We start from the raw sequence: 27,549 nt of genomic DNA on the forward strand, positions 1-27,549 counted from the left end.
GGATCCCACCCCCCGGCAGCGGTCCTTTCTCTCCGCCCTCAGGGTGGCGCGTGCGGGGCATTGTGGGACCGCGCGGCGGCCGCCTCGGTCCTCCGGCCGATCGGCCGCTGGCGTCCCAGTAGCTGCGGTTCGCAGGATGCGAGAGCTTAACCGCTCAGAGTGGTCAGGAGATGCTTTCTACCGAAAGCAATTTCAGCCGATCTGCAGTGAGGTATCTGCCTAAAGTTTAAAACTTTAAAACCTCGCTATAAAAATTGTCTTTCCCATAAAATAACTTTAAAAATTCCCTTCTCCTGTAGATTGCCCCTCCGCATCCCCTCCACCTACTGTGATTCACCTGTAGTCTGACTGAAACTAAACTCAGCTGAATTTCCTTGGTTGCCTTCCCCCAACCCCTCAAGGGAGCCAGAGGCGAATTAAAGCATAAAATGCTGGTTTTATATAACCGAGATGTCTCCCTCTTCCCCTTCTATTAAATTAGACAAAAATATTGAGTTGCTAGAGGTATGTTTAAATGCGGATGCGTATATACACTGCTGTTTATAATTAACAGCCTTTCTGGAGAGCTGTTGGCAATAGTATTAAAAGCTTTAAAAACGTGTGCACCTCTGTGACCCAGCAGTTCCACTTCTAGGACTTCATCCTGAAGAAATAATCAGACAAGTGCACAGAGATTTATGTTCAAAGTTTTAATAGCAAAAAGAAAACCCAAATGTCAAGGAAAAAAAGAAGTGGTATTATCAAACACCCAAACGATGAAATAATATACTTCCATTAAAAATGTTGCTGAAATGCATCTATTCACATGCAGTCATGATGTACTAATTTAAAATGCAAGTTACCAAACAAAATAGTTGGTATAATCTTCTTAAAAATGATATACTGCAGGGGTGCCTGGGTGGCTCAGTCCGTTAAGCCTCTTACTCTTGATTCTGGCTCAAGTCATGATCTGGGGTGGTGGAGCTCATCCTGGGCATGGAGCCTGCTTGGGATTCTCTCTCTCTCCCTCTCTCTCCCACTGCCCCTCCTCCCACTTGTGCACGAACTCTCTCTCTCTCTCAAATAAATAAATCTAAAAAATATATATACTGTACACACATTTATACATAACATATATCTAAAAGAATATTATGAGGGTCTAATGTTTGCTGCAGATTGAATTGTATCCCCCCCCCATTCAAATTCATATGTTGAAGCTCTAACTCTAATGTGACTGTATTTGGAAAAAGGGCTGTTAAGGAGGTAATATCAGTTAAATGAGGCCATAAGAGTGGGGCCCTAATCCAATATAACTGATGTCCTTATAAGAGGAATAGATATACTAGGAGTGGTGGTCACAGAGGAAAGGCCATCCAAGGACACAGTAAGAAGATGGTCATCTTCGGGCACCTGGGTGGCTCAGTTGGTTAGGCAACTGCCTTCGGCTCAGGTCATGATCCTGGAGTCCCAGGATCGAGTCCTGCATCAGGCTCCCTGCTCAGCAGGGAGTCTGCTTCTCCCTCTGACCCTCCCCCCTCTTGTGCTCTCTCTCCCATTCTCTCTCTCAAATAAATAAATAAAATCTTAAAAAAAAAAAAGAAGAAGATGGTCATCTGCAAATCAACAAGAGAAGCCTCACCCAAAACTAACACTGTCAGCATCTTGATTTTGGAATTCCAGTCTCCAGTACTGTGAGGAAATAAATTTCTGTTGTTTAAGCCACCCAGTCTGTGGTATTCTGTTATGGCAGCCTGAGCAGACTAATACAGTGTTCATTTTGCTTCTCTATTTTCTGATTATTCTATTCTGCAATGTGGAAAAAAAAATATATATGTATATAAATATAAATATAAATTAAATATAAATGTAAATATATATATAAATGTATATATATATATATATTTTAGATAGGCTCCACACCAGGCATGGAGGCCAACATGGGGCTTGAACTCACGACCCTGAGATCAAGACCTGAGCTGAGACCAAGAGTTTGACCCTTACCAACTAAGCTACCCAGGAGCCCCTGCAATGTGGATATTTTAAATTTTGAAATAACAAATTCCATTTTGAAAAAGGTAATTTTATCATATTTATTAAAAAACAGGAAAAACTAAATTGTTTATTAAAGAAAATTAAAATGGGTATTCATAGGGGTGCCTGGGTGGCTCAGTCAGTTAAGCATCTGCCTTCAACTCATGTCATGATCCCAGGGTCTTGGGATCAAGTCCCTCTTTAGGGCTCCTTGCTCAGTGGGGAGCCTGCTTCTCCCTCTGCCTGCCACTCCCCTTGCTTGTGCTCTCTCTGACAAATAAATAAATAAATAAAATCTTTTAAAAAAATAAAATGGGTATTCATAATATATCCAGCCTTTTTTCTTGTAGTGTTTTGTTTTGTTTCAGATCTCCACACCTCCACACCTCTCCAAACTAGAATTTATCCTGGCTGCCAAAATCTCCACCAGTTTTGTTGATGTGGCTGAAATGGGAATTTAATCCTTGAACATATCTTATAACCTAACAGAGTATGCCTTTTACTCAAAATTGTGGATTATGGGCACCTGGGTGGCTCAGTTGGTTAAGCAACTGCCTTCGGCTCAGGTCATGATCCCGGAGTCCTGGGATCGAGTCCCACATTGGGCTCCCGGGTCAGCAGGGAGCCTGCTTCTCCCTCTGACCCTCTCCCCTCTCATGCTGTTTCTCTCTCTCTCTCTCAAATAAATAAAATCTTTAAAAAACAAAACAAAACTGTGGATTATATCATAAGGCATTGGCATTAAAGGTGAAATATCATTAGTAAATCAATTTTACCTTCATGCTTGCTCAGAATGTTACTTTTACTTCCTCCTCCATCATTGGAGGAGTAAATGACTATGAATGTCTTATTTACCTCAAAATAAACTATTTACCACTATAAAAGCAGACATTTGCTGAGTTTCAAATTCTCAAAGGTTAAAAACATTCACACAGGAAAAGGAAGAATTATATAACGTGGATCCTTTGTTCTTTTAAGTCCTGCAAAATGGCAAAATAGATTCGAAAAGCTGTTCACCAGAGACTATGGCTTTGGATCTACTTGCTCTTGCTGCAGGCCTAGAAGAAAGTTGAGAGAAAGATTAAAAAGATTATTGAAACAGTTTCCCCAAATACAGAAAATCTGGCAGACCCGTTGAAAAGTAAAAGTAAAATAGTGTGAAATGATAGCAACCAAATATGTTAAGGAATCTTTAATTTTCTAAACAAGAATGTGGGTTGAATAAAAGAAAAAAAAGTCACATTTAACAGATGATTAGAGATTGAGCAAAATAGCTAAAAGTTACATACCCTAAAATTTAAAAAAATGTAATAACTTAAAGCCTAAGAGAGTCATTAATTCTTAAGGTTATTTATACAGTCAAAAGGTTTATCAGTTCAAATTAGAATGAGCATTGTAACAAATTTCAATAGTCAATTTCCCAGATTATTATTCTCATTATAGTTATTTGATAAAAAGCCAATTTCTCCCCTCACTATGTTTTTGGTCTGTTTTTTTAAAAAAAACATCTTTTAAAAATCTTACATGAATGGGGCGCCTGGGTGGCTCAGTCAGTTAAACCTCTGCCTTCAGCTCAGGTCGTGATCCCAGGGTCCTGGGATAGGAGCCCCACAAAGGGTTCCCTGCTCAGCAGGGAACCTGCTTCTGCCCCTCCCCCTTGTGCTCTTGCTCTCTCTCTCAAATAAATAAATAAAATCTTAAAAAAAAAAAACTTACATGAATAATCCAAAAATCAGGAGGTAATACATATGTATGTAGGTATATATATACATATATATGTAAAGTATGACATATATACTTTCTTGTCGATGTTAAGAATTTGAAACATGGGGCGCCTGGGTGGCTCAGTCATTAAGCATCTGCCTTTGGCTCAGGTCATGATCCCAGGGTCCTGGGATCGAGCCCCACATCAGGCTCCCTGCTCCGCGGGAAGCCTGCTTCTCCCTCTCCCACTCCCACTCCCCCTGCTTGTGTTCCCTCTCTCGCTGTGTCTCTCTCTCTCTCTCTCTGTTAATTAAATAAATAAAATCTTAAAAAAAAATAATTTGAAACATGTATTACATTTTAAAAATAATGTTAATTTGGGGGAGGGAAACCATTAGTACTACAAATTAGGGTGACAACACTTCATCCTCTGCCAAGAGCCCAAAATATAGTTCTGACAAGATCCACTGATCAACCAAAATCAAAGGCTGATAATTAATACTTTCATCTTTCCCTTCAATTACGTGGAAGAAAAAAACACTAAACTGAAACTAAATTATGAGAAGGCCAGAACTTTTAACATTTTCTAATTCCACACATATTTTTAAAGTTTAAAATCAAATCTCAGAACTTCAATTAAAATTATTTTAATATATTAAGGCTCATCCACAAAGTGCAATTAAAGTTTTGGTGAGAGTGGTGGAAAGTCAAAGGGATGAACTCTGTCTTTCCCTCAGATAATTACATTGTCTACTTGTGTAATTATCAACTTGGGAGGAGAACTGGAATGTGCCTATTTTTAAATATATTTTTGAAGCAAAGTGTGAAGGAAAGTTTTTTAAAGTACAAATACAGAGATAAAGGAACTGTAAAGAATCATTGTTTCTCAGTAATTGGCCGCAGTTTTAAAGCAAGTGTTTTAGGATTTCTAACTTTCTTTAAAGATCCTAGAACAGGTGGCAACTAGGAAAAAAAAAAATCGAAACCTGATTAACAACAGAAAGGATTCTATGACTTCAGTCTACCACAAATTAGCCTCTCCATCATCTTGTTAGAATTCACTCCAGCCTCTATTATGAGAAAGTTATCATAGCCCAGTGGCTCCTCATCATAAAACCAAGGACCTATATTCATGTATTCACCCCTGTTCAAAACAGTTTTGAACCTCTGGGACACATAATAGCAAACTAATTATCATACACCAGTTTTTAAAAACCTTTGGAAGTACAGGTAACAGGGAGGGTAGGTGGGAAAGGTGGGTAAATGACAGATTGAAACTGGTTTTCGGGGCACCTGGGTGGCTGTCATTGAGCATCTGCCTTTGGCTCAGGTCATGATCCCGGGATCCTGAGATCAAGCCCAGCGTCCGGCTCCCTGCTCGGCAGGAAGCCCACTTCTCCCTCTCCCACTCCCCCTGCTTGTGTTCCCTCTCTTGCTGTCTCTCTCTCTGTCAAATAAATAAATAAAATCTTAAAAAAAAAAAAAAGAAAGAAAGAAAGAAAGAAAACTGGTTTTCACTTAGCAATTACCTTGAGTTCAAGCTCAAACCAACCAACCATGGAGAAACATGGATAGTAACCAAAGTTACAGGCTCTGATGAACTTGAAGCAAGTATTCTTACTTCTTTTAAAAGCTTGCAGATGCCCGCGAGAAATCCAGATTTCAGTCAGCACTTGTTAAAAATATTCAACCTATCCCTTAATTCATTCTGTGCATACTCTAAACTTAACTGTCTAGTTTGTTAGACTTTACCCTAGATGCAAGTGCAAAAACTCCAAGATCTTCTTCCAAGACTCAGTCTGAGCAACAGCATGAGCTTTGAGCTGTCCACTTCCCAAAACGGGCACTCCCAACACGGGATCTAGTGATAGAGAAAAAAGGGCTGTAAGGGGGATCTATTCTGTGGCCAGCGTTAGGGTAGCTTAAAAGAGTGAAATTCGTCTTCCCATGCTCTGTGAGGTGCTTCACAGCTATGTCCGCATGAACAGAACTCTTCCAATGCCTGTCATCCTCTCCAACTATGACAAGGAAATGGGCATTGGCTTTTTCAAGGGGGATACAGCTTTCCCGGTAGGCTGGGTCCAAGGGGTCATCCAGTGCTTCTTTAACATCGTAAACTCCTGAATCCATGGCAGAGATTTTGTCTAGGTTGAAAGGCAGTCCTGGCAGGATGAATCTACCACATGTAAGGGCAGTAGTTGTGTTAGAGATGCAGCCACTGATGCTCACAACTGCAGCTATATTTGGGAGAAAGCTAGCCATGGAAAATGCCAGCTCGGCCCCTTTGCCAGAACCAATCACTCCAATGTTTGGACCTTTAACCTAGAGATTGAAGAACGAGAAGACAAACAAGGAGAGAGAGAGAGAGAGAAAGAAAAAGCATGATTGTTAATGGCGTCGCAAAGCCCTCAATAAAGAAAAAACATTTATGTATTTATCAGATGACTTATTTATTCATTTATTTATCCATTCATTTATTCATTCAACAGGTATTTGTTATAGATGTTTTCCAGCCCATTAGTACCACTTTCTTTATTCACTCTCTCCTGGACCTAAGGAGTTAATTTTAAATACATTTCTCTCTACAATCCCACTCACCTTTGGGTGACTTTGCACAAATTTAGCTGCCTCCTCAAAGTAATCTAAATTTAAGTCCTTCATGATTGGAGGTAGATCTTCATAGCCAAAAAATGGCAAAGCCAAAGTAGCAAAACCTCGACAAGCCAGGAGACTAGCTTGAGATTCATTTAATCCTCCATCACCAAACATATCAATCAAACCAGGAAAAGGACCGTCTCCTATAAACCAGGAAAGAGGATTAATCTGGGATTAGATGACAGGACATTTAATGGGACTATGATACCTAGCTAATATTTTCTAAAGCAAATTCTAATTGTATAATTTATATTTTAAAAAATTATTTTTTAACTTAAAAAATTTTTTAATCTTTTTTTTCTGTTTTAAAACATTCACCTATTTGCCTTGGGAAAAAACATCTGTTTTGGCTGAAATAGGTTTATTGTTGTGGTTGAAATAGATACTTGTTTCGGCTATTTTGAAGCTATAAATGTAAGAATGTTTTTATCTTTTTTTCCTATGAGAAAATCACTCAGAAATGGAAAAAAATATGAAAATTTGCACCAAAGATATGGAAAATGTTTTGGTTTGAAGGGTAAATCCTAATTAATCTAAGCAAATAGTTCTGGCAGTCTTGGAGTTATGAAAGTATAATACCTCATTAAAAAAAGCCAACTCTAAAGGGCCCTTTGAGTTCTCATTGAGCTTAAGAAACAAAATCACCAAAATCCCTGAATAAACAAAGCTTACACTATTTTAAAGGTCTAATGATGGTGTAATATAAATGAACAACATGTGCGGTGTAAGGGCCAAGGACAGCCTGCCCCTAGATATAGATATATACCTAGATGGTATATAATGATTATTTTGAGTTTGAAGGAATTCAGGGGAGTTCCCCTCAGAATATGCCACTTTGGCATGTGGATTATTTTGAGCTGAAGGCAATTGAGACCCTGCAGGTTCAAGAGAAACTTTTGCCCTCCCTTAATGACATGGAAAAATCTAAGTTGGGGGTCTTTCTCAGAATGAGGGTTATTACCAGAGATAAATTTTATCTGAGTGCCATCTATATGGCAGGGCAAAAATCTAATTTCCAAACATCTGCTCTTATTGCCCCATGAATTGAATTCCTTCCCTTCGAAGTCCTAGACCCGTACCCTTTTCTCCTTAGTTCAGGATGACATATATACCTTGTTTTGCCTGACTGTCTTTGGAATTTCCATGTCTGTGGATTCCCCATACATACAAAATTAAATTTCATTTTCTCCTCTTAATCCGTCTCATGTCAACTTGATTCTTAATCCAGCTAGAAGGACCTTGAAGGGGACAGTAAATTCTTGCTCCCTCACAGTGGAAAGGGAGTAAAATGTCAAACTATTTCCTTGTAATGGTGATGTTATTTCTCTTTCAACATTCCCATTGTTCACCATTCCAAGAGAAGAATGTCTCAGCCAATTGCCTCCTAGTATTTTTCAGATATATTCTTCTGTGTTATTCCAATAAAAGTATCAGATAAATCTATAAAAACAGATTAAGAGGCAAGAACATTAGAACATAAACCAAACTAAGAGATCTAAAGTTCCAGTGCCAAAGGCCGTTTCTAAATTTTCAAATCTAGAAACAAGTTAAGGTACATCTAGCCACCAAATTGAAAGCCAGGGTGTATATATTAAGGTAGTGATTTTTACAGGGTGGTTTTCTTTTTTTTCTTTTTTTTTTTTTACAGGGTGGTTTTCTTAACATTCAGATATCTTGGCATATCTTGATCTGCTCTTTTTAAAATTAGATAAATCTCAAGCATCTCTGGATTCAAGATTACTTTCAGAAAGCCTAAAGCAAACCATGAAAAAGACATAACACACAGATCCTCAAATTATTCCAGCAATAGATTTTTCCAACCACAGGTCTACCCCATTAAAATAACTGAGAATTTGTTTATTTTGTTTCAATTCAGTAACTGAATCCCCAGTATGTAAATTTGCTAGTACCTTATAGGCTCTAAAAAAAAAAAAAAGCCCACCCACCCTCAACAATGAAAATGTTTTAAATCTCTCATTTAAAAGATTCTTAGTTGGTCCTGAGGATCCTGAGAGTGAGAGTAGAAAATAAGCCAGACTATTTTGTTGTTTGTTTGTTTTTTTAATAAAAACCTCACTATTTCACTCATTCACTCAGCCCGTTTGTGGTCAGTGCGGCTCTCAAAGAATTTGACTACACCCTGATTTTAGCACCATCTAGCTGTGTGATTTGGTTAAAACACTTTAGGCCTCAGTTTTCTCATCTATACAGAAATTGTTCTTTGATCTATGAAATGAGCAACAGAACAGTTTCTTCATCATGATAAAGGTCTCCAAGGAATCAGAGTATGTCAGAATTAACTACAAAAAGATCATCTGTATCCTAACGTAAAACCAGTATAAAAAAAAGTGAATATATGTAATAGGACTTCAGTTATGTTGGAGCTTGAACGGATACCAGTGAAAGATTTTAATCCACTATTCTCGTCATTTTTACAAGAAATAACAGAAAAAGTCAAATTACCACAAAGCTCTGCCTACTAGAGAGGCAAACAAATACTTCATGCTAGAAACTGTAGCAAAGATGCTCGCAAGGAAAAGCATCGGCAGCACTAGGAGTTTAAAGGGGGCGGCAGCTGGCAGAAAAGAGGTATCCGAGCAGATTAAATTTAAATCCCAGGGGCACCTGGGTGGCTCAGCCGTTAAGCATCTGCCTTCGGCTCAGGTCATGGTTCCAGGATCCTGGGATCGAGCCCCGCGTCGGGCTCTCTGCTCGGCAGGAAGCCTACTTCTCCCTCTCTCACTCCCCCTGCTTGTGTTCCCTCTCTCGCTGTGTCTCTCTCTGTCAAATAAATAAATAAAATTAAAAAAAAAAATTTAAATCCCAGTCACCATTTAGGAGAATGACTATCTCACCTGGTGTCTAGGGCGACAAAATAAAGGAATTAAGGCGCCCGCTCTGTTTTCAGAAGATAAATTAGCCAGCAGAGCAAGTCGGCTTTCAGAAATCGACTTCCTAAATCCATGCAAAGCCCTCTGCGGAAAAGACCTCACGCACCCGGGGGCAGCAAGAAGACGCCCCGGGGCGCAGGCGGCCGGCCTGCAGCCGAGCACCGCGCAGCTCAGGGCTGGAGAACCAGCGCTGCACCTGGGCGGAGGCCAGCGCCGGGCCCAGCGACACCGCCGGCTGCCGCGGCGCATGGTGGACGGTCCCCTCCACTTTGAGGGGCCTTTTCATCACGCCCCTCGGCATCTGGCTGAAGCAGGGATCCTCTGAGCCGACCGGCGTGAGGCTCCACAGGAGCCCCAAGGGCTCCACGCCCGTGAAGTCGCCGCCCAGAGCCGGGTCCCTGGCCAGGTCCGAGCCCCCGTGGCCGTCCGCCTCGTAGTGGGCCAGCGAGTGGAAGAGACGGCCTCGGTAGCTGACGGCCGACGCTCGCAGGGTCACCCGCTCCCTCGGGCCTAAGCCACTTTCATGTCCAGGAGCTCGTCGGCCAGCCCAGTCGTAGGCGTGACGGTCAGGGTCGCAGCCTTCTGGAAGAGAAGGGCCGATGTGGACATCGACCTCCGGAGGGGGAGGGGGATCCCGGGGGTTCCGAGCACGGCCTGGGCAGCCTTCCACATGGCCCCGGGATCTTCGCGGTTCCGGGGAAAGACACGCGGCCGGGCGGCGGCCGCAGGCAGAGTCAAACCTCCCCGCCCGCAGGGCAGGCGGGGGCGGGGCGGGGCGGGGCGGGGCGGGGCCGGGCGGGGCCGGGCGGGGCCCAGCGGGGCATCCTCGGGTCCGGAGGGCAGTAGGGCCCCCGGCTGGTCCCTGGGGCGCCACTCAGCAAAAGGCTGCAAGAAGAGGCGACTTCTAGGAGGGCCCGGGGTCGGTTATGCTTTTGGGGTCCCTGTAGTGGGACCGCTTAGAAGAGGCAGGAGCTCATGCCCTGCCTACCGCTCGACGAGGTGAGAGGTTACTGATCTGACAGAATGCTGGCGAGTCTCTTTCTTTAAAGTCCCTCCCTGGCCACCAGGGGTCACAATTCCCTAAACCTAGTTGAAGGAAGCTACGTGTAATAGGCTTCTGCCAAATTCCTTCCTTAAAATTATTTTTGCCTGGGATTAAGAAAGACTGCCAACGTTAAAGTTTAAACGTTTTAGATGAGGCAGCACTACAGATGTATACACTACGGAAATAATCTTTATTGTCTTAGGGCCTGGCACAAGTATTAAAAATGTGTTTTTATATGCGGAAAAAAATTACATCGTGACTTCCCCCCCCCCCAAGAAAAAGTCATGGGACTCACAAAATAAAACCATATTTTTTACATTCAAACAAATATTTGTATGTACATGCACATAAAATGGTTCTGGAAGGGTATACTTCAAGTTGATAACTGTAATTAGCCCTAGGAGAAGGCTGGAATAGGGTACTAAATTAAGAGGGTTAAATTTAATCTGTGACCGTCATGTCCAACCTCAGAATGCAAGTACAAGTCCAAAGTTCTGGAATCCAGCACCTCTGAGAATCTCAGAGTTGAAAGGCACCTGAAAGGCACTTAGTCCTTCTCTCTTAGGATCTTTCAAGTTGGAATCCTCACTTAGATTTTGTGGGATCAATCACTTCTCTGTAATGAAATTTAAATGTTATGTTTTTTAAAAGACAAATTTGTTAAATGCTTCACCTGGATTATCTAATTTAATCACAACAACCCAGAGAGGTAGTTTCTATTATCATCACTATTATTATCCCCATTTTATAGATGAAGAAATAGAGGCTTAGAGAGGTTAATAACTTACCCCGATCACATGGCTAATAAGTAGTGGAGCCTGGAATTTATATCTACCTCAGAGGAATCATTGAGGATACTACCATTTACATCACTTAATGTTTCTTAGCATGACAACCTTTGGAAGAAATTAATTGCTAAGCTTTGCTTTTATTTTATGAATGCTGTAAAGTTTGTGTAACTGATTAGATTTCCTTCTTTGCATAAACCATTGGAAAGCATATGACTGAATGAGTGGCCCAGTCAAGGCAAGTATATAGGACTTCATAATAAGCGCTATTGTGCTTATTGTGCTTATTATTATAAATGAGAAACCTCATTTCTGGCTTCATTTCATGGATACCTTTTCTCTTACTGCCTTCCTTCTTAGTCACAATTACCATATTTTAGGTAGCTTTTCAACAACCTGAAACTTTAGGTAGCTTTTCAACAACCTGAAATTCCTTTTGTAATCTTAGAAACAGGTGGCCATATATACAGTTAACTCTGAGGGGAAAATGACCAAATATCTTTAGTCAGTGGAGGGCATTTCTAGGCTACTTTATCAGTAAGGAAGAAATCAAGGTGGAGAGCTGTCCCTATACCTAGAAATTTAGTACCTAGAGATGGTTAGTTGTCATCCTTATGCTTAGCTTCTGGAGCTACCTTTTGGCTCTCACATCTCTCATACCCCCAGCCATGTTCCTTATAACTTTTTCCTGTGATTCCCCATCCCAAAGGCATCTGTAGCAGGACCACCTGGCAGTGAGTTAAAACAGAGGCTCCAAGAATTCACGTCATAGTAAATTATTATACTACATAATGAATAACTACACTTAACACATATTTTTAGCAATTGGTCAAAGTTAGGTTACCTCTAAGGAATCTTGCTTTTCATTAGTTAAGAACTAATGGGCAGTTGTTTGGATAGACTGAAACTGGTGAAAGATTTTGTATGTGCCCAGCAAACCATGTGATGTGTCTCAGGAAAATTTTCTTGCACTCAGGGAGGACCCTCTGCTCTGGTCTCTTAGAATCTAGACAGTGCTCAGTACATTGCAATGAGTTGAAGCAGACTGATCCCAGTACTTCCCAGTAGGAAGACAATAGGAACAGATGATGCTGGGAGGAAGTCTAATTTGGCAATTATATATGACATCCAAGGATTAAGGCAGTGGCCCACACGGTACTCTTAAAAATCTGTTGTATCAGGGGGCACCTGGGTGGCTCAGTTGTTAAGCATCTGCCTTCAGCTCAGGTCATGGTCCCAGGTGCCTGGGATCGAGCCCCACATTGGGCTCCCTGCTTGGCAGGAGGCCTGCTTCTCCCTCTCCCACTCCCCCTGCTTGTGTTCCCTCTCTCACTGTCTCTCTGTCAAATAAATAAATAAAATCTTTAAAAAAAAAATCTGTTGTATCGGGGTGCCTGGGTGGTGTGGTCGGTTAGACATCTGACTCTTGGTTTTGACTGAGGTCATGATCTCAGGGTTGTGGGATCAAGCCCTGCATCGGGCTCCACGCTGGGTGAGGAGTCTGCTTGGGATTCTCTCTCCCTCTCCCTCTGCCCCTCCTCTATCTTTCTCTCTCAGATTAATAAAGAAATCCTTCAAAAATTGGTTATAGGGGCACCTGGGTGGCTGTCGGTTAAGCGTCTGCCTTCGGCTCAGGTCATGATCTCAGGGTCTTGGGATTGAGCTCCATGTTGGGCTCCCTGCTCACCAGGGAGTCTGTTTCTCCCTCTCCCTCTGCCCCTCCCTCCTTATGCTCCCTCTCTCTCTCTCAAATAAATAAAATCTTTTAAAAAATTGGTTAAATCAGTATATCAATACAGTTTTGCTTACAATAAATTTTGTTGTAAAGAATTCAGCTTGGGCGCCTGGGTGGCTCAGTTGGTTAAGCGACTGCCTTCAGCTCAGGTCATGATCCCAGGGTCCTGGGATCGAGTCCCGCATCGGGCTCCCTGCTCTGCGGGGAGCCTGCTTCTCCCTCTCCCACTCCCCCTGCTTGTGTTCCCTCTCTCGCTGTGTCTCTCTCTGTCAAATAAATAAATAAAATCTTTAAAAAAAAAAAAAAGAATTCAGCTTTACTTTGTAAAGTTATCCTTTATAAATGTTGAATTTTGTAAAGGATACATTATCAGTAAGGAAGAAATTGAGGTTTCATTCGTAAAATAAAAGCAAAGCTTTGCATTCATAAAATAAAAGCAAAGCTTAGCATATGAAAAATATCAATGCCCCCAATCTTCAGAGTGGGGTTCAGAGACAAGTCTTGAATACACATTCAGGAACTGGCAAGAAAGAAGCAGAGTCCATTCCTTAAGGGATTCAAGTGGGTATGTTCCCAAGGTTCAGACATGGTCAGTTAGGGTCCAAAGGGGATATGGAACTCTCAGCAATACAGAAGCTCAGTCTTCACAACCAGAACACAGGTCAAAGCTAGGCCAGCAATTGAGAGTTGGGTAGGCACTTCTTACATTTCTCCTATTTCAGGTTAAGATGGATCCTATGGATAAAATCAGGGTTAAGCCTATATGGTAGGTAAAGTTCAGGGGAGAGAGGGGTGGCAGTGAAGAAAGGAGGGTTGCGAAGCCTTGGAATCCAACAGGACCTGACAAGGAGCTGAGATAATTATCTTGTTACCAAAAGTTCCCTATGTGCTTTGGAAAACCCAACACATGTTGTATGAATTAGATTTTTATTAATAGTATCTGGTCTATGATTACAATGTTATATTTTGCTGGACTGGACAGATTTTTTACCATTGAGATGTTTATGGAAAAAAATTTGAATTTGCTGCCAGGCATCTACCTGTGCCCTTGATTGAGCCTTTGGCTCACCTCCATGGAATATTGGTTGGTGTAACACTGTATGTACAGAAGCTCTACAAGGAGGAAAATAAGCTGGTTCAATACAATGACCAGTTCCTGGGTAGTAGATTATCTGGGGTCTGTCTTTCCCATGGGCTTGTAACCGTTCAGAGGCTATTTGGGCATAGAAGTCACTCCTCCAGTTATGATCATCCATGCCAACAATAAACAGGAAGGGCCCCTGGGCCCTTTCCAGTGGAATAATACTTGGGTGATTGCGTTCCTCCAGTGGATTGTCCCAAACATCCAGAAAATTCCAAAGTCCTGATTCATTAATTGTACATCTTCCTATGTCACTGCCAAGACTGGGAACAATCATATCCTTGTAATGCAGAGCAACTATTGTGTTGGCCACACAGGAATTGATAAGTACCGTGGCAGTGATGCCTTTCAAGAAAGAGGCCATGGAGAGACACAGGTCACCTCCTTTGGAGAAGCCAAGAAGCCCAACATTAGGGCCTTTCACCTGAAGAAGAGAAACAGAACAAGCTTAGAATTTGTAAGTGGAGGACATAAATGGTGATTTTATATTCTCTAGGTAGCTTTCTTAAATTTCATTCGCTTTCTTTCCTTATGCAACAATCCACAAAGCTCAACTGTCTTCTAATAAGCAAATCAATTGATTTCTTAATATACAGGCCTTCCACTAATATTTATGGTGACTGAGTCAAGAGTACACACAGAGACCCATACACCCCATACCTAAATATTTAAACGTTATAAATCAAATGAACAAACTCTTCAAGTATATTCTTTTTTCCCACCTTGATAAATATACCTCCATAACAGAAAATTTGAAAGCTTGGGAATCCCTGAAGTTCTGTACTGGAATGTGGCCTGGGGGAGAGCCAGACCCAGTCCTTGGTCCCTGGTCCACCTTTCTTCTTTTCCCATCCTGAGTTCCATCATGTACTTTAAGGGGCCTCTCACACATGTATGTGGACACCCCAGCCTACATGGTGAAGGCCTAGGTGTATTCACATTGATAGACCAGAGAAGAGACATAGAGCCTGGAAGCAGGATTAGTGCTATTTGGCAAAGAATTCTGGGGTTCCATATCACAAGGGCATGGTGTGTGTGTGTGTGCGTGTGTGTGTAAGGCACATGAATTCCAGGTGGATACATTCCCTGGGTCCCTTGGATTCCTCACCCTGTGGGCAGGGATGCAGCCCAAAGGCAGGCCAGAATGTGGCCATCTAAAACAAAAGGTCCAGGACAGAAGCCCCTCTTGCCTAGGCCTAAGGGCACAACTGAGTATATACTGGTCTCTTCTTTTTCCCTGGGGCCTTATCTCCTCTAATAAACCAATAATCACAGTTCAAGATCATCTAGGTTGTAGCAGCTCTGCTAAGAGACCATTCCCTGAATTCTGGCAGTGTTAGACTATCCTATAGAACTTATAGAACATTTTATTACTTAACATTAGAATATTTGAGTTTCTTTAAGTCTAGATAGTTGCAGAGTATGTATTCCATTTATAATCAGACCAAATGTTTTGATTATTTTTTGCAGTCTCAGATAAGAACTCTCTATAAAAACATAATACCATTATCACGTTTAACAAAATTAATGATTCCTTAGTATCATCAAATACAGTCCCTATTCAAATGTCCTAAAAATGTCTCTTAATAGTCAAATGTTTTCCTCTATACATTTACATTAGCCTTATAAGTGAGAAAAACTGAATCTCAGAGAAAACAGTTGCCTTGTTCAGGATTATAAGGCCATGTGGTGGTAGATGGAGAACCAGAATTTAAGGTTAGTAACATTTTAGTAGAGCGCTTTGAATTATGGTCAAGAATTAAAGGGAAATAAACAGTTGAGTCTTAAGAGATTGGAGAGAAATGGGTAGAAATGAAAATAATAATCCTAGTAACTTTTGAAGGAACTTTGGTGTCTCATGACATATTTCTAGCCCCTGGTGTCCTGGGAGGGTTTTTGAATCCAGTCCTGTGTCCGCTCTATCCCCTCTCCTCTGCATTCAGGCAAACACTAGAACCCACCTTTGGATGCTGCAGCATGAAGTCCACGGCTTCTTCAAAGTACTCCAGGTGCATATCATCCAAATATTCAGGGAGGTCTTCAAATCCAAAATAAGCCAAAGCAAGCACAGCAAAACCATGTCCAGCCAGGAGGCTAGCCCTATATTCACAAAGGCCACCACCACTTCCAAACAGATCGATGATCCCAGGGAAGGGTCCTGCACCTAGAAAGCACCACAAATCATAAGGAGCTTTAGACTCTCAAAAGACATTCTCGAGTTTCAGATTTTGGCAGTCAGCAAAGAGAAGTTTCTGAAGCAGGGAAGGTTGGGGGTGGGGGAGTGAGTGGAAAAAGGATCCTTTTAAAAAAAATTTTCCTTTTTTCTTCTTTTAGTAACCTTCAGGGAGAAGGGAGGGGGAACAAAATTATTTATTTTCTCCAGAATTTTTCACATATTTTCATATATATATATGGTATATGTATGGTAGTGTATATATACACACCATATATATATTTATACCAAATTAGAAATAGCACATGATAAAATGTACATTTCCCACAAAATTTTCCTCAAAAAAAAAAATCTATTTGAGAATACTTTGAGAGCTGTAAAATGTTCTACATACATAAGGGTTTATTAGATGTACTCTGCGTGTCCTTGCACTCTCTGCTCCAGCCTTAAATAACACCATCCCTAAATGTGCTGTTCTCTTTGGCTCCTGAAAGTGGTATACACTAGTCTCTTCCCCTCTCTAGTTTTTATGATCTGGTTGACCCCTCAGTTTTCAAACCTAAATTTAGATCTCCCTTCCGAGAAGAATTCCCAGATCTCCCCCAAGGCTGAGTTGAGTCAGATAGCCTTTTATATGTTCCCACCAGCACCCCGGGCCTCTCCTTCTCCCTATCACAGCACTTGCCACATCTATAAGTGCAAGTATAGTTACCTGGGTCCTTTATTAGGCTGTAAGTACAGTGAGGACCATGTCTGACTTTGCTATCTTTTCCATCCCAGTATGTAGCATGGTCCTTGACTTAATATGTATTTGTTAAATGATTGAACTCTTCTACATTATTTACAAAAGCCTTTGAGACAGAAAACAATTTTTAAATGGACCACATAGTAGACACTGAAATAGTTAACAAAAGATTGACTTGACTGGAATATCAGATACCGTGATGGGTGGTGAAAGGTTTTTTGGGGGGAGATTCTTTTTAAATGTTTTTTTTTTTAAGCTTTTATTTATTTGAGAGAATGAGCAAGCGCCCACGTGAGGGAACACGGGAAGGGGCAGATGGAGAGGAAGAGAATCTCAGGCAGGCGCCCTACTAAGTGCAGAGCCCAAGACAGGGCTCCTCCATCCCAGGACCCTGAGATCACGACCTGACCTGAAATCAAAGAGGTGGTCACTTAACTAACTGAGCCACCCAGGTGCCCCTGGGGAAGATTCTTACTGAATCAGTCGGTATGATTTATTGAGCTCCTACTATATCCCTGGGCAAGCCTCTAGGAATATAGATACACAGAGATGGGTTAAATCTGATCGCAGCCGCAGGAGTTCACAATTGAGTGTGCAGCCACTAGTTAAGGTTGGGAACTGCTGATGAGCTGTAAGAATAAACCAGGGCCTCTTGTTTTGGAGAATGACAGAATTGTTGTGGCAACTCCAGCATTTCTATATAGGAGGGGTTTCAACCAGGAATTTGGTTGTAAAAGTTGGGTCAAGGGTCTTGTTTCCAGGCCCCTTTTACCTAGTAAGCACCTTTTTACTTAGACCAGGGTTTCTCAATCTCAGCACTATAGACATTTTGAGTAAGATATTTCTTTGTTGTGTGGGCTGCCCTGTGCATTGTGAACGTTTAGCAACATCTCTGGCCTCTACTCACTAGATGCCAATAACGCCCCCCGCCCCCACCCTTCAGTTGTGAGAATCAAAAATGTCTCCAGATATTGCCAAATGTCCCCTGGGGTGGGGGAAAATCAACCAAGATTAAGAATCACTGCCAGGGATGCCTGGGTGGCTCCCTCGGTTAAGGGTCTGCCTTCAGCTCAGGTCATGATCCCAGGGTCCTGCTCAGCAGGGAGCCTGCTTCTCCCTCTGCCCTTCCCCCCTGCTTGTGCCCACTCTCTCAAAAATAAATAAAATCTTAAAAAAACAAACAAAAGAATCACTGACAGACTGTTTATGATGGGAGAAGGTGACCATCAGTTTGCTTTTTAGGATTATGGGGCACTGCCTCTATCTGTGGGTTTTAGCTTCCTTGGACGTTTCATGTGAAAAGAGGCAAAGCAGCGTAAGTTATTACTTAATACTGGTATCACACAGCCGCCTGGCGGGCACTTGAAATAAATGCACTTTTTAGCATACAGCTAAGGAGTTCCGGTAGTGACTCTAGGAAGTGCCATGAAACTTAGAGGAAAAACGTCTATCCGGAATCCATGATAGGCTCTGGAGTGCGGGGATGAGTTTAGGAAAGTTCCACAACCACGTGGTTCCCCCCGAACCCCCCGCCAGGCAAGAGGCTGCCCAGGGTCCCGGGACTCCTCCACCCGCTTCTCCAGCTCAGCCTGGGACCCGGGGCGCTCACCTGGGGGCAGGAAGAGCGTGGCGCGCACCCGGCCCGCGCGCACCGGCTCCCGCCGCACGCCCGGCCGCAGGAAGTCGCGCTCGTGCACCGCCCGGCCCAGGACGCGCCCGGCGTCCGGCTCGTGGCCGTCGAGCACCTCCAGCTCCACGGCGAAGGGCGTCTGCACGTCCCGCTTCACAAATCGCACCAGGGGTTTCTCGGGCTCCAGGGCCCAGAGCAGCCCCATGGGCTCGAGCCCCGTGAAGCTGCCGCCCAGCGCGGGCGCGCGCGCCAGGTCCAGGAGGCCGCCGGCGTCGGCTTGGTACCGCGCGTGGGCCCGGAAGAGCGCGCCCTTCTCGTCGCGCAGGGACGCGCGCAGCGTGACGGGCTGTCGCGGGGCCAGGCCGCGCACGGCGATGCGCACGGGCTCGTCCCAGCTGCAGCGGCCCGCGGGCTGCAGGATCACCGTCGCCGCCATCTCGATTTCTGCGGAACAGGGGAGTCAGCCCTCCTCGGTCAAGTGTCCAGCCAGGCGCCTCTCCACCTCCCTGGGAAGCAATCGCAGTTGGAACCTTTGCGCTTCTTCTTTTGGACTCACGTGAGACACTCTAAGCCGCTGTGTGAGGTCTCCTAGTGTTTGTGCAAATCCACTAGCGTCTGATCGGAAGAAAGTAGCTGCTAAAATAAAGAGTTCCATTATTGTGCAATCCTGCGCAGTGAGGGTGAAATAGAGGTACAAACACGGCCGAGATTGGGAAAGATACTGGCAGTTCCAAGAATCTGGAGTTTTATAAAGCATCCCAGGTGATTGTAATTCAGATGATCAGTGGGGAAACAGCCTAATCCTTCCCTTGCCTCAATCCTTTACCGAGCCTTTTCCCTAAAGCTAAGGGTACCAAGGGTGGCTTTCAGAGCAGGTAGATGTTTATGGAGTGAGATCTACCTGAATTCCAGTCTGATCCTGCTCAATAGCCTGGTGATCCTTAGCAAGATATGTAATTAAGTCTCTGAATCCAGTCTCCTTGTCTGTAAAAGGCATATTGTGATGATTACATGGGCTAATATAGGTAAAAACACCGCACTGATAAAACTATATAGCAGGTGCTTAGTAAGAGTTTTGCTTTTCTTAAGACTTACTATTTTTATTATTTGAGAGAGAGAGAAAGAGCACAAGCAGGGGAAATGGCAAGCAGAGGGAGAAGGAGGCTTCCCAACTAGCAGGGAGCCCGATGCCCCATGCGGGGCTCCATGCGGGGCTAGATCCCAGAACGCTGGGATCACGACCCTAGCCAAAGGCAGACGCCTAACCACTGTGCCACCCAGGTGCCCCAAGAGTTTTGCTTTTCAATTCACAAATCTGGCCACTGGCAGTGTCAGTGTTGTTGTGTCAGAGTTCTGGCAGGAAACAAGTGGCACTTTCCAATTGGGTAATTTGCGGAGAGTTTCATAAAGGGACTATTTACAAAGGCATTGGCAAGGTCAAAAAACAAACAAGGTTGGGTGCAGAACTTTGGACCCTGAAGGCTCAAGGGCAGAGGGCTGCCTGGCAGGAGGCTGGTAGCCATGGTGGTGTGGTAGGAGGAGTGGGGAGGGAATAAATACCTTGACCTCACTCTCCTCTTGCCCTTCACATTTTTGCCAGTGCCTTTCTTTAGCTGAACCTGACCATTCAGCTCAGCCTACTTGGTTACACAACAAGGTGGATGGAACACACAGAAGATGCCCAGCAAGTGGAAGCTCAATACATATTTTTAAAAACTGAACAAAAAGAAGCCAGACTAGGTCCCAGATCTCAGAATTTCAGTGAGCTTTGATAGCTCTACCTCCTGAAGTAACTGCTGTTGGGTATTTAAAATACCTGTTGTGTAAAGTGTTGCAGGCTGGGGCGCCTGGGTGGCCCAGTCGGTTAAGCATCTGCCTTCGGCTCCGGTCATGATCCCAGGGTCCTGGGATTGAGCCCTGGGTTGGGCTCTCTCCTCAGCAGGAAGTTTACTTCTCCCTCTCCCTCTTTGTGCTCTCTCTCTCTCAAATAAATAAATAAAATCTTTTAAAAAATAAAGTGTTGCAGGCTGTGCTCAATCTAGGAACACTCAGCTTACAAAGAATTTACCTAGGCTGCAGCAGCCACCAGCACAGTTGACATCTGCTCTCAGAGGCGCCTGGGTGACTTAACAGGTTAAGTGTCTGACTCTTGATTTCAGCTCAGGTCATGATCTCAGGGTCATGAGATCAACCCACACATCAGGCTCCGTGCTGGGTGTGGAGCCTGCTTGAGATTCTCCCTCTCCCTCTGCTGCCTGCCCAAAGAAAGAGAAAGAGAAGAAGAAAGAAAAGAAAAGAAAAAAAATTTAAAAAATGAAATCTGTACTCAGATTTCAGAAAGGCAAAGAAAAAGGTGGCTTCTCCCTCTCCCTTCCCTGATACCTAGGTTGCTGTGAAGAGGCACAGAAATGGCACATGAGGGAAAAGCAGCTAAGAGGGAGGCCTTGGGTCCTGGGATCGAGCCCCACATTGGGCTCCCTGCTCAATGGGGAGCCTGCTTCTCCCTCTTCCTCTGCCATTCCCCTGTTTGTGCGTGCTCTCTTCTATGTCTCTGTCAAATGGATGAATAAAATCTTTAAAAAAAAAAAAAAAGGGAGGAGAGGCTGGGCCATTGAAAATGCCTTCCTGTGGGGAATTCTGCACTTAGGAACTCTATGGAAGAAATAGGTACTTTACAGGCCAACTGCCGGGGTGGGTTGCCCATAATCTGAAAAAGAATCAGTTGCTATAAGAAAGGGGGGTGGTTTCATACAAATTCTAATTTATTTAGAATCTAACAAATCTGTCAAATTGGTCAAATCTAACAAATCTAACAAATTTGTCTAGTGACTTGATGAAGTAGCTGTAGCTTAAAACCCAGATATGTAGCATACTATCTCCAATATTAAACATAAAAATTAATTTTTGTGTCCCTATTTTAGGGGTAGGGACTTTATGGGTAACATTTGCCTGATATAGAATCTCTCTGGTTACCCCCAGATAATTACACTCCCAGAAAGGGTTCTGTCTGAGAAGGCCCCTGACCTTTTCCATGCATAATAGTCTGCTGACTTTTAGTTATAAACTCAATATGGAAAGGCTGAACTTCAGAAAGTTACTTCAGTGTCACCTGATCAGTATGCTATCAGTATAATGAGTAATTTCCTATCTGAATTAGGCTTAGGACACCCGTTTAAATACCACCTTAACAGATTATGTCAAATGTTAGAGAGTTGAAATATCTTGGAGGCAAGACTGTAAAGGTAAATCACGGCCACCAAGTGACAGCAAAATGTTGTTGATGTCTAATATGTAAAAAAAAAAAAAGTATTGGGATTAAAAACAATGCCCTAGTAAGATCAATAAAAGGATACCAATCAAGGGATGATTTTTTTTTTAAGATTTTATTTATTTATTTGACAGAGAGATACAGCGAGCAAGAGAGAACAGTGGGAAAGGGAGAAGCAGGCTTCCCACCAAGCAGAGAGCCTAATGCGGGACTCGATCCCAGCACCCTGGGATCATGACCTGAGCCAAAGGCAGACACTTAACGACTGAGCCACCCAGGTGCCCCACAGTTAGGGATGATTTAGAAAGATCTTCCTATAGAAAAACAGTTACAGATTCATTACATTAGTTTTCTGTAATCCTCAATTGACATCTGAGATCCATCTATTTTTCCAATAACCCAACTGAGAGTTGAAGGGGAAAAGGTTGGAAGTGGGAATGGATTCCCAGTTACCCCAGTATCAGCTATGATTTCACTCATGATCTGGCCTGGTACTATTTCCTGTTTACAGGTTTGGTGGGACAAGAGAACTCCACATTTCCATTTTTTAGCAGCCAGTATACATCTGAGGAAGTTCTTTCTCCAAGATAGCAATAACTTAATTGCAATAATAGTCTCATGGTTACATAGTATTCTATCAATGTTCACTTCCTGACTTCTGTATTTGTGACATGGTTATGTAAGGTGCTAACATTAAGGGAAGGGGAGAAATGGTATAGGGAGCCCTGTACGAGTTTTGTAACATTTCTGTGGGTCTAAAATTATTTCAAAATAAAAGGTTTAAACAACAAAGAACAGTATTAGGGCCTGATGAAATCACCAAAAGGAATACCTTTGATCTTCTGTGTCCCACTTTGGAGTTAGGAAAAGCTGTCCACCTCAGGCCCTTCTTCGTCCGTATCCTTGAACATTTAGTCTTTCCCATTTGATTGAGGTTTCCAAGAATTTGCATTATCTCTCATCCTGTATCTAAATCCCCTGAAATACTTGAATATTTCCCTTGTCCAAAGCATCTGGACTCAGGCATATGAGGAATCTGATATTGTAACAGGTCTAGAGAGAAAGGACATTAGGGCCACATGTCTCTCCCTTTGAGGGGCCTTGTCCTTAGTCTTTAAGGAAAAGTTCCCTATGTTCAGAGAGATTAAATGGAAAGCATAGTTTTCAAAACAGCTACTTGCTGTCTGGATACAAAAACAGCTTTATTCTTAGCCTGGTGAGCCTGCTCTTGGCTCAGTTTCCAGAACTTTGAATTACAGAAGTTATGTTGAGTGTTTGCCAGGAGTGTTGCCCTAGTGGCAGCTGTTACTGGGGAGTTTGAGAGATTAACTCTTTCAGGTGCTACATCACTTACTGTTGTAATTTTATTAAATCACTAGTAAGCAATAACCAGATAGTTTGACAAAGAAACAGTTGTATGAACAGAATGAAACACTAGCTCACAAAAATACACTCTTTAAAGGATCTTATTTTTTTAAGATTTTTATTTGAGAGAGAGATAGAGCATGAGAGAGAGAGATTACGAGCAGGGGTATGGGGTAGAGGGAGAAGCAGACTCCCCCCCTGAGCAGGGAGCCTGATGTGGGACTGGATCCCAGGACCCTGGGATCATGACCTGAGCTGAAGGCAGATGCTTAACTGACTAAGCCAGCCAGCTGCCCTTAAAGAATTTTATTTTTAAGTAATCTCTACACCCAACATCAGGCTCAAACTTACAACCCCAAGAGTTGCATGCTCTACCTACTGAGCCAGCCAGGCACCCCACAGAAATACATTTTCTATTTGCCCAATTCTCCAGCTATTCACCACCAACACCATCCATGCCCTGCAATAGCTCTGCTTCTAACTGTTTGGAAGAGCAGGATGTAAATTTTTGAGAAAATAGGAATGCCAGTTTCTTTGCATTTTAGTGAAAAGCAGATTATTTGGGCAACTGGGGCAGCCTGTCTCAGGCTGATTCAGATGGCCTCTTTCATCATTCCTGATTCCTTCTGTTATAATTTTCCAAGACTGCAGTTGTTCTCTAACATCCCATATGAAGGATCATGGTAATCTCCATAATCTCATCAAACACAGAAACAGCATCTAACTCTTGGAACATTATATTCAGAGGAGAGTGCTCACTGTGAGACCCCCTCTCCCCCAATTCAGTCTGGTCAATCTGAATGTCCTCTGCCCTTATCCTATGATCCTAGTAGCCAACATAGATTTTCCAGAAGTCTGGTTGTATATTATAGTGAGAGCTGGATTTCTGGTGAGTCATTGGGTCTCTTCCCAATAGTGTGTCTATTCATTGGCCTTGGAAACCTTCTTCTTTTACCTCTATTACTGGGTAAGTTTGTGGTGATCTATGGAGGACTAAATAAATTTGCCCTTCAACATCCTGAGAAGAAAAGTCAGAGAATCTGGTCTGGGGAGAGACCAGCTGAATGCTCCCTGCCTGTTCTGATTTCTTGAAAGCCCAGGAAAAACAGCCAGAAGACAGTGCTCTCATCCCCTCATCTTTTTACCCTAAGCGTTAAAGTCCAAATCTTCTCCCCAGATAGACTTTCCTCTTATAATATCACAATTTTCTATTATAATATTGTCAAAATCAGTCAGACTCAGGTCCTGCTAACTGGAATTATCTTTCCTGCCTAATGTCCTGTCAGTGTTTCCTCCAGCTGCAAAAACTAATTCTGCCCTACCCAGTGGACTACATAGATTTAGACTACATAGCATTGTTTCCACTGGTGGTCCTTCACATCTTGAGTGTGGTCTCTAATTAGGACATCTGGAATCTCTACCATAGGACCTTGAACTTGTCTAGGAGGTGATAATATCCTTGGATAAACTGAATGGCATTTGCTGGGTCTTAGAGGAATGTCTTATGCTCAAATCATCAAGAACAACATGTAAAAACTTGGACCTTCCAGCAAGAATTACTAGGAACTAGTAGAAACATCAATATTGGCTTAGGATACACAGTGACTATGTAATATTTACTTTAACCAATGCCAAAGCTCATATAGCTCCAGGCTTTGGCCATACCTGAGACCAAATAAAAGCTATAGTCAGAATCCTGGGATTATGAAGAAAATCCAAAAAAAATATTGATACTTTCATGCAGATTATATATAGTTAGTTCACCTTAGAGTAGACCAAAGCCTTCTCATTTCTTTCTAAGCATGAAGTGAGGTAGATATATAGACGCTGATTGGCATTTCTGTGATCGGTGAAGATCTTAGAAGGGATGGCATAATATGGGAGACACTCCTTCTGAAGAACCCTGTTGTCCCTTCTCATCTCTTTATGTGATTAAAGTTTAATGGTGTCGGGGCACCTGGGTGGATCAGTTGGTTAAGTGTCTGCCTTTAGCTCGGGTCATGATCCCAGGGTTCTGAGATCGAGCCACATCAGGCTCCCTGCTCAGTGGGGAGGCTGCTTCTCCCTCTGCCCCTCCCCCTGCTCGTGCTCTCTCTCTCTCTCTCAAATCCATTAAGTCTTGGAAAACATTTTTTAAAATAAAATTTAAAGGTCTGAAATTATAATTGTAATGGGCAAGATATTGTATCATATATATGTGTGTATATATATAAATATAAATATATATATACATATACAAGTTAGTAAAGAACAGCATCATAAGACAAGAGAACCATTCTGTATCAAGAGCACCACCCATTCATGTATTTATAAGATTAAAATGGGAAGACAGGTGCCTGGTTGTCTTGATCGGTAGAGCATGCAACTCTTGAATCTCGGGGTTGTGAGTTTGAGCCCCACATGGGGTGTAGAGATTACTTGAAAATAAAATCTTAAAGTAAAATGGGAAGATGTAGGGGCACCTGGTTGGCTCAGTCAGTAGAGCATGTGACTCTTGATCTCAGGGTTGTGAGTTTGAGCATTTTGGGTGTAGAGATTACTTTAAAAAAAATAAAATTTAAAAAAATGGGAAGATGTAGAGGAATTGCAATGCTAATGGATACTTTTTTAAAATAAGATTTATTTATTTGAGAGAGAGAGAGCATGCCGCGGGAAGGGCAGATGGAGGGGGAGAGAGAGAATTCCAAGCAGACTCCCCACTGAGTGCAGAGCCTGACATGGGGCTTGATGTCACCACCCTGAGATCATGACCTGAGCTGAAATTGAGAGTTGGACACTTAACCAACTAAGCCACCCAGGTGCCCCATGTTTGTATCTTTAAACAATGTATTTTTTACTTTTACCAATTTTTGAATCTTACATAAAACATTTACTTTAAGTTTTTATTCAGCTGAAAGCAAATCTTATGAGTGTATTTTACTTAAAAGAAAAACATCTTTATGTAGTATGATTTAATTTACATACCATACAACTCACTTATTTAAAGTGTACAATTCAGTGGTTTTAGTATATTCACAAGGTTGTGCAACCACCACCACCACCACCACTAATTCAAGAACAATTTTATCACCCCGAAAAGAAACCCTGTACCCAGTTTCTCCACATCCTCACCAACACTTGTTTTTATCTTTTTTTTTTTTTTTTTAAGTAGGCTCCACGCCCAGCATGGGGCTCAAACTCGCAACCCCAAGGTCAGGAGTCACATGCTCTACCGACTGAGCCAGCCAGTTATCCCTCTGTCTTTTTCATTATAGCAATTCTAGTGGTGAGAAGTGGTATCTCACTGTGGCTTTGTTTTTTAAAGAGTTTATTTATTTATTTGAGAGAGAGTGAGAGCCAGAGAGATCACAGAGGGAGAGGAAGAAGCCGACTCGCAGCTGAGCAGAGAGCCCGATGCGGGGCTGGATCCCAGGACCCTGAGATCATAACCTGATCCGAAGGCGGACGCTTAACCGACTGAGCCACGCAGGCGCCCCTCATTGTGGCTTTAATTTGTATTTTCCTAATGATACTGAGCATCTTCTCATGTGCTTATTGGCAATTTGTATATTTTCTTTGGGGAAATGACTATTCAGAAGCATTGCCTATTTAAATTCCCTCAGCCTGAAGTTTGACCCACTCCCTCATCCTCCAATCAGGACTCTGCTCAAAGACTACCTATTCAAATACTTCCTTAACCAGTCTATTTAAAATATCACCTCTCTCGGGCGCCTGGGTGGCTCAGTCGCTGGGCGTCTGCCTTTGGCTCAGGTCATGATCCCAGGATCCTGGGATCGAGTCCCACATCGGGCTCCCTGCTCGGCGGGGAGCCTGCTTCTCCCTCTCCCACTCCCCCTGCTTGTGTTCCTGCTCTCGCTATCTCTCTCTCTGTCAAATAAATAAATAAAAATCTTAAAAAAAAAAAATCACCTCTCTCATCATGCTCTAATATTTTTTTTATTCTTCACAGCATTTATCATTTTATTTTCTCACTACCCAACTAGAATAAATGCTCTTGACAGCAAAGACTTTGTTATCTTTGTTCATCTGTGCCAGGAGCTTAGAACATTGCATCCCACGTAGCAGGCTTTCAATAAATATTTGTTGAGTGAAGTTGAATGACTGAAGGCAACAACAGAAAATAAAAGCTTTTCTGTTTCTTTTGGAGTTCCTTTCAACAAGGTACTCAGCAGGTTTATTTCACCTTGAAAAAGTAGATGCTATATAATTAATACCTAATATGAATCCATTTTGAATATACATAGGAGATAGAGTTTAAACAGATTGGTTAAACTGACTTTAATTCTCAGTAAGATTTTTTTTTTAAGATTTTATTTATTTATTTATTTGAGAGAGAGAGAGATCACGAGATGGGGGAGGATCAGAGGGAGAAGCAGACTCCCCGCTGAGCAGGGAGCCC

At 42.6% G+C, this 27,549-nt stretch overlaps 2 protein-coding genes across 4 annotated transcripts; both read right to left on the reverse strand.

The window, feature by feature from the left end:
* Positions 1–2,255: 2,255 nt before the first annotated feature.
* Positions 2,256–9,965, reverse strand: LOC118002277 (acyl-coenzyme A thioesterase 5-like). 2 transcript variants are annotated; one of them, XM_034992629.1, is made up of 4 exons: positions 9,225–9,965; positions 6,313–6,512; positions 5,244–6,036; positions 2,256–3,068 (listed from the first exon to the last, which is right to left on the reverse strand). In XM_034992629.1, the coding sequence occupies exons 2-3, from the start codon at positions 6,481–6,483 to the stop codon at positions 5,509–5,511; spliced, it is 699 nt and encodes a 232-aa protein (XP_034848520.1). In that variant the 5' UTR covers positions 6,484–6,512; positions 9,225–9,965; the 3' UTR covers positions 2,256–3,068; positions 5,244–5,508. The 2 variants fall into 2 exon arrangements, with proteins under 2 accessions (XP_034848520.1, XP_034848519.1); XM_034992628.1 differs by lacking the exon at positions 6,313–6,512.
* A 3,178-nt stretch (positions 9,966–13,143) lies between these two features.
* LOC118002327 (acyl-coenzyme A thioesterase 1-like) lies at positions 13,144–19,655 on the reverse strand. 2 transcript variants are annotated; one of them, XM_034992695.1, is made up of 4 exons: positions 18,497–19,028; positions 15,931–16,133; positions 14,301–14,393; positions 13,144–13,563 (listed from the first exon to the last, which is right to left on the reverse strand). In XM_034992695.1, exons 1-4 carry the CDS (start codon positions 18,951–18,953, stop codon positions 13,552–13,554), a joined length of 765 nt encoding a protein of 254 aa, XP_034848586.1. In that variant the 5' UTR covers positions 18,954–19,028; the 3' UTR covers positions 13,144–13,551. The 2 variants fall into 2 exon arrangements, with proteins under 2 accessions (XP_034848586.1, XP_034848585.1); XM_034992694.1 differs by lacking the exon at positions 13,144–13,563 and having other exon boundaries at positions 13,739–14,393; positions 18,497–19,655.
* Between the last annotated feature and the right edge of the window lie 7,894 nt (positions 19,656–27,549).

The sequence above is a fragment of the Mirounga leonina genome, unplaced genomic scaffold (genome assembly GCF_011800145.1).
Source record: "Mirounga leonina isolate KUSES-001 unplaced genomic scaffold, KU_Mleo_1.0 Mir_82, whole genome shotgun sequence".
Lineage (NCBI taxonomy): Eukaryota > Metazoa > Chordata > Mammalia > Carnivora > Phocidae > Mirounga > Mirounga leonina.

What these genes read in the sequence shown, in the direction of transcription:
- LOC118002277 (XM_034992628.1), bottom strand. Translation starts at nt 9,509, where the DNA reads ATGCGCCGCGGCAGCCGGCGGTGTCGCTGGGCCCGGCGCTGGCCTCCG. An exon ending in TTTGTCGCCCTAGACACCAG is followed by an intron (nt 6,037 to 9,224) that starts GTGAGATAGTCA and finishes TTCAATCTCTAG; the next exon opens with GTTAAAGGTCCAAACATTGG.
- LOC118002327 (XM_034992694.1), bottom strand. Translation starts at nt 18,953, where the DNA reads ATGGCGGCGACGGTGATCCTGCAGCCCGCGGGCCGCTGCAGCTGGGAC. An exon ending in CACGCTCTTCCTGCCCCCAG is followed by an intron (nt 16,134 to 18,496) that starts GTGAGCGCCCCG and finishes GGTGCTTTCTAG; the next exon opens with GTGCAGGACCCTTCCCTGGG. An exon ending in TCATGCTGCAGCATCCAAAG is followed by an intron (nt 14,394 to 15,930) that starts GTGGGTTCTAGT and finishes TCTCTTCTTCAG; the next exon opens with GTGAAAGGCCCTAATGTTGG.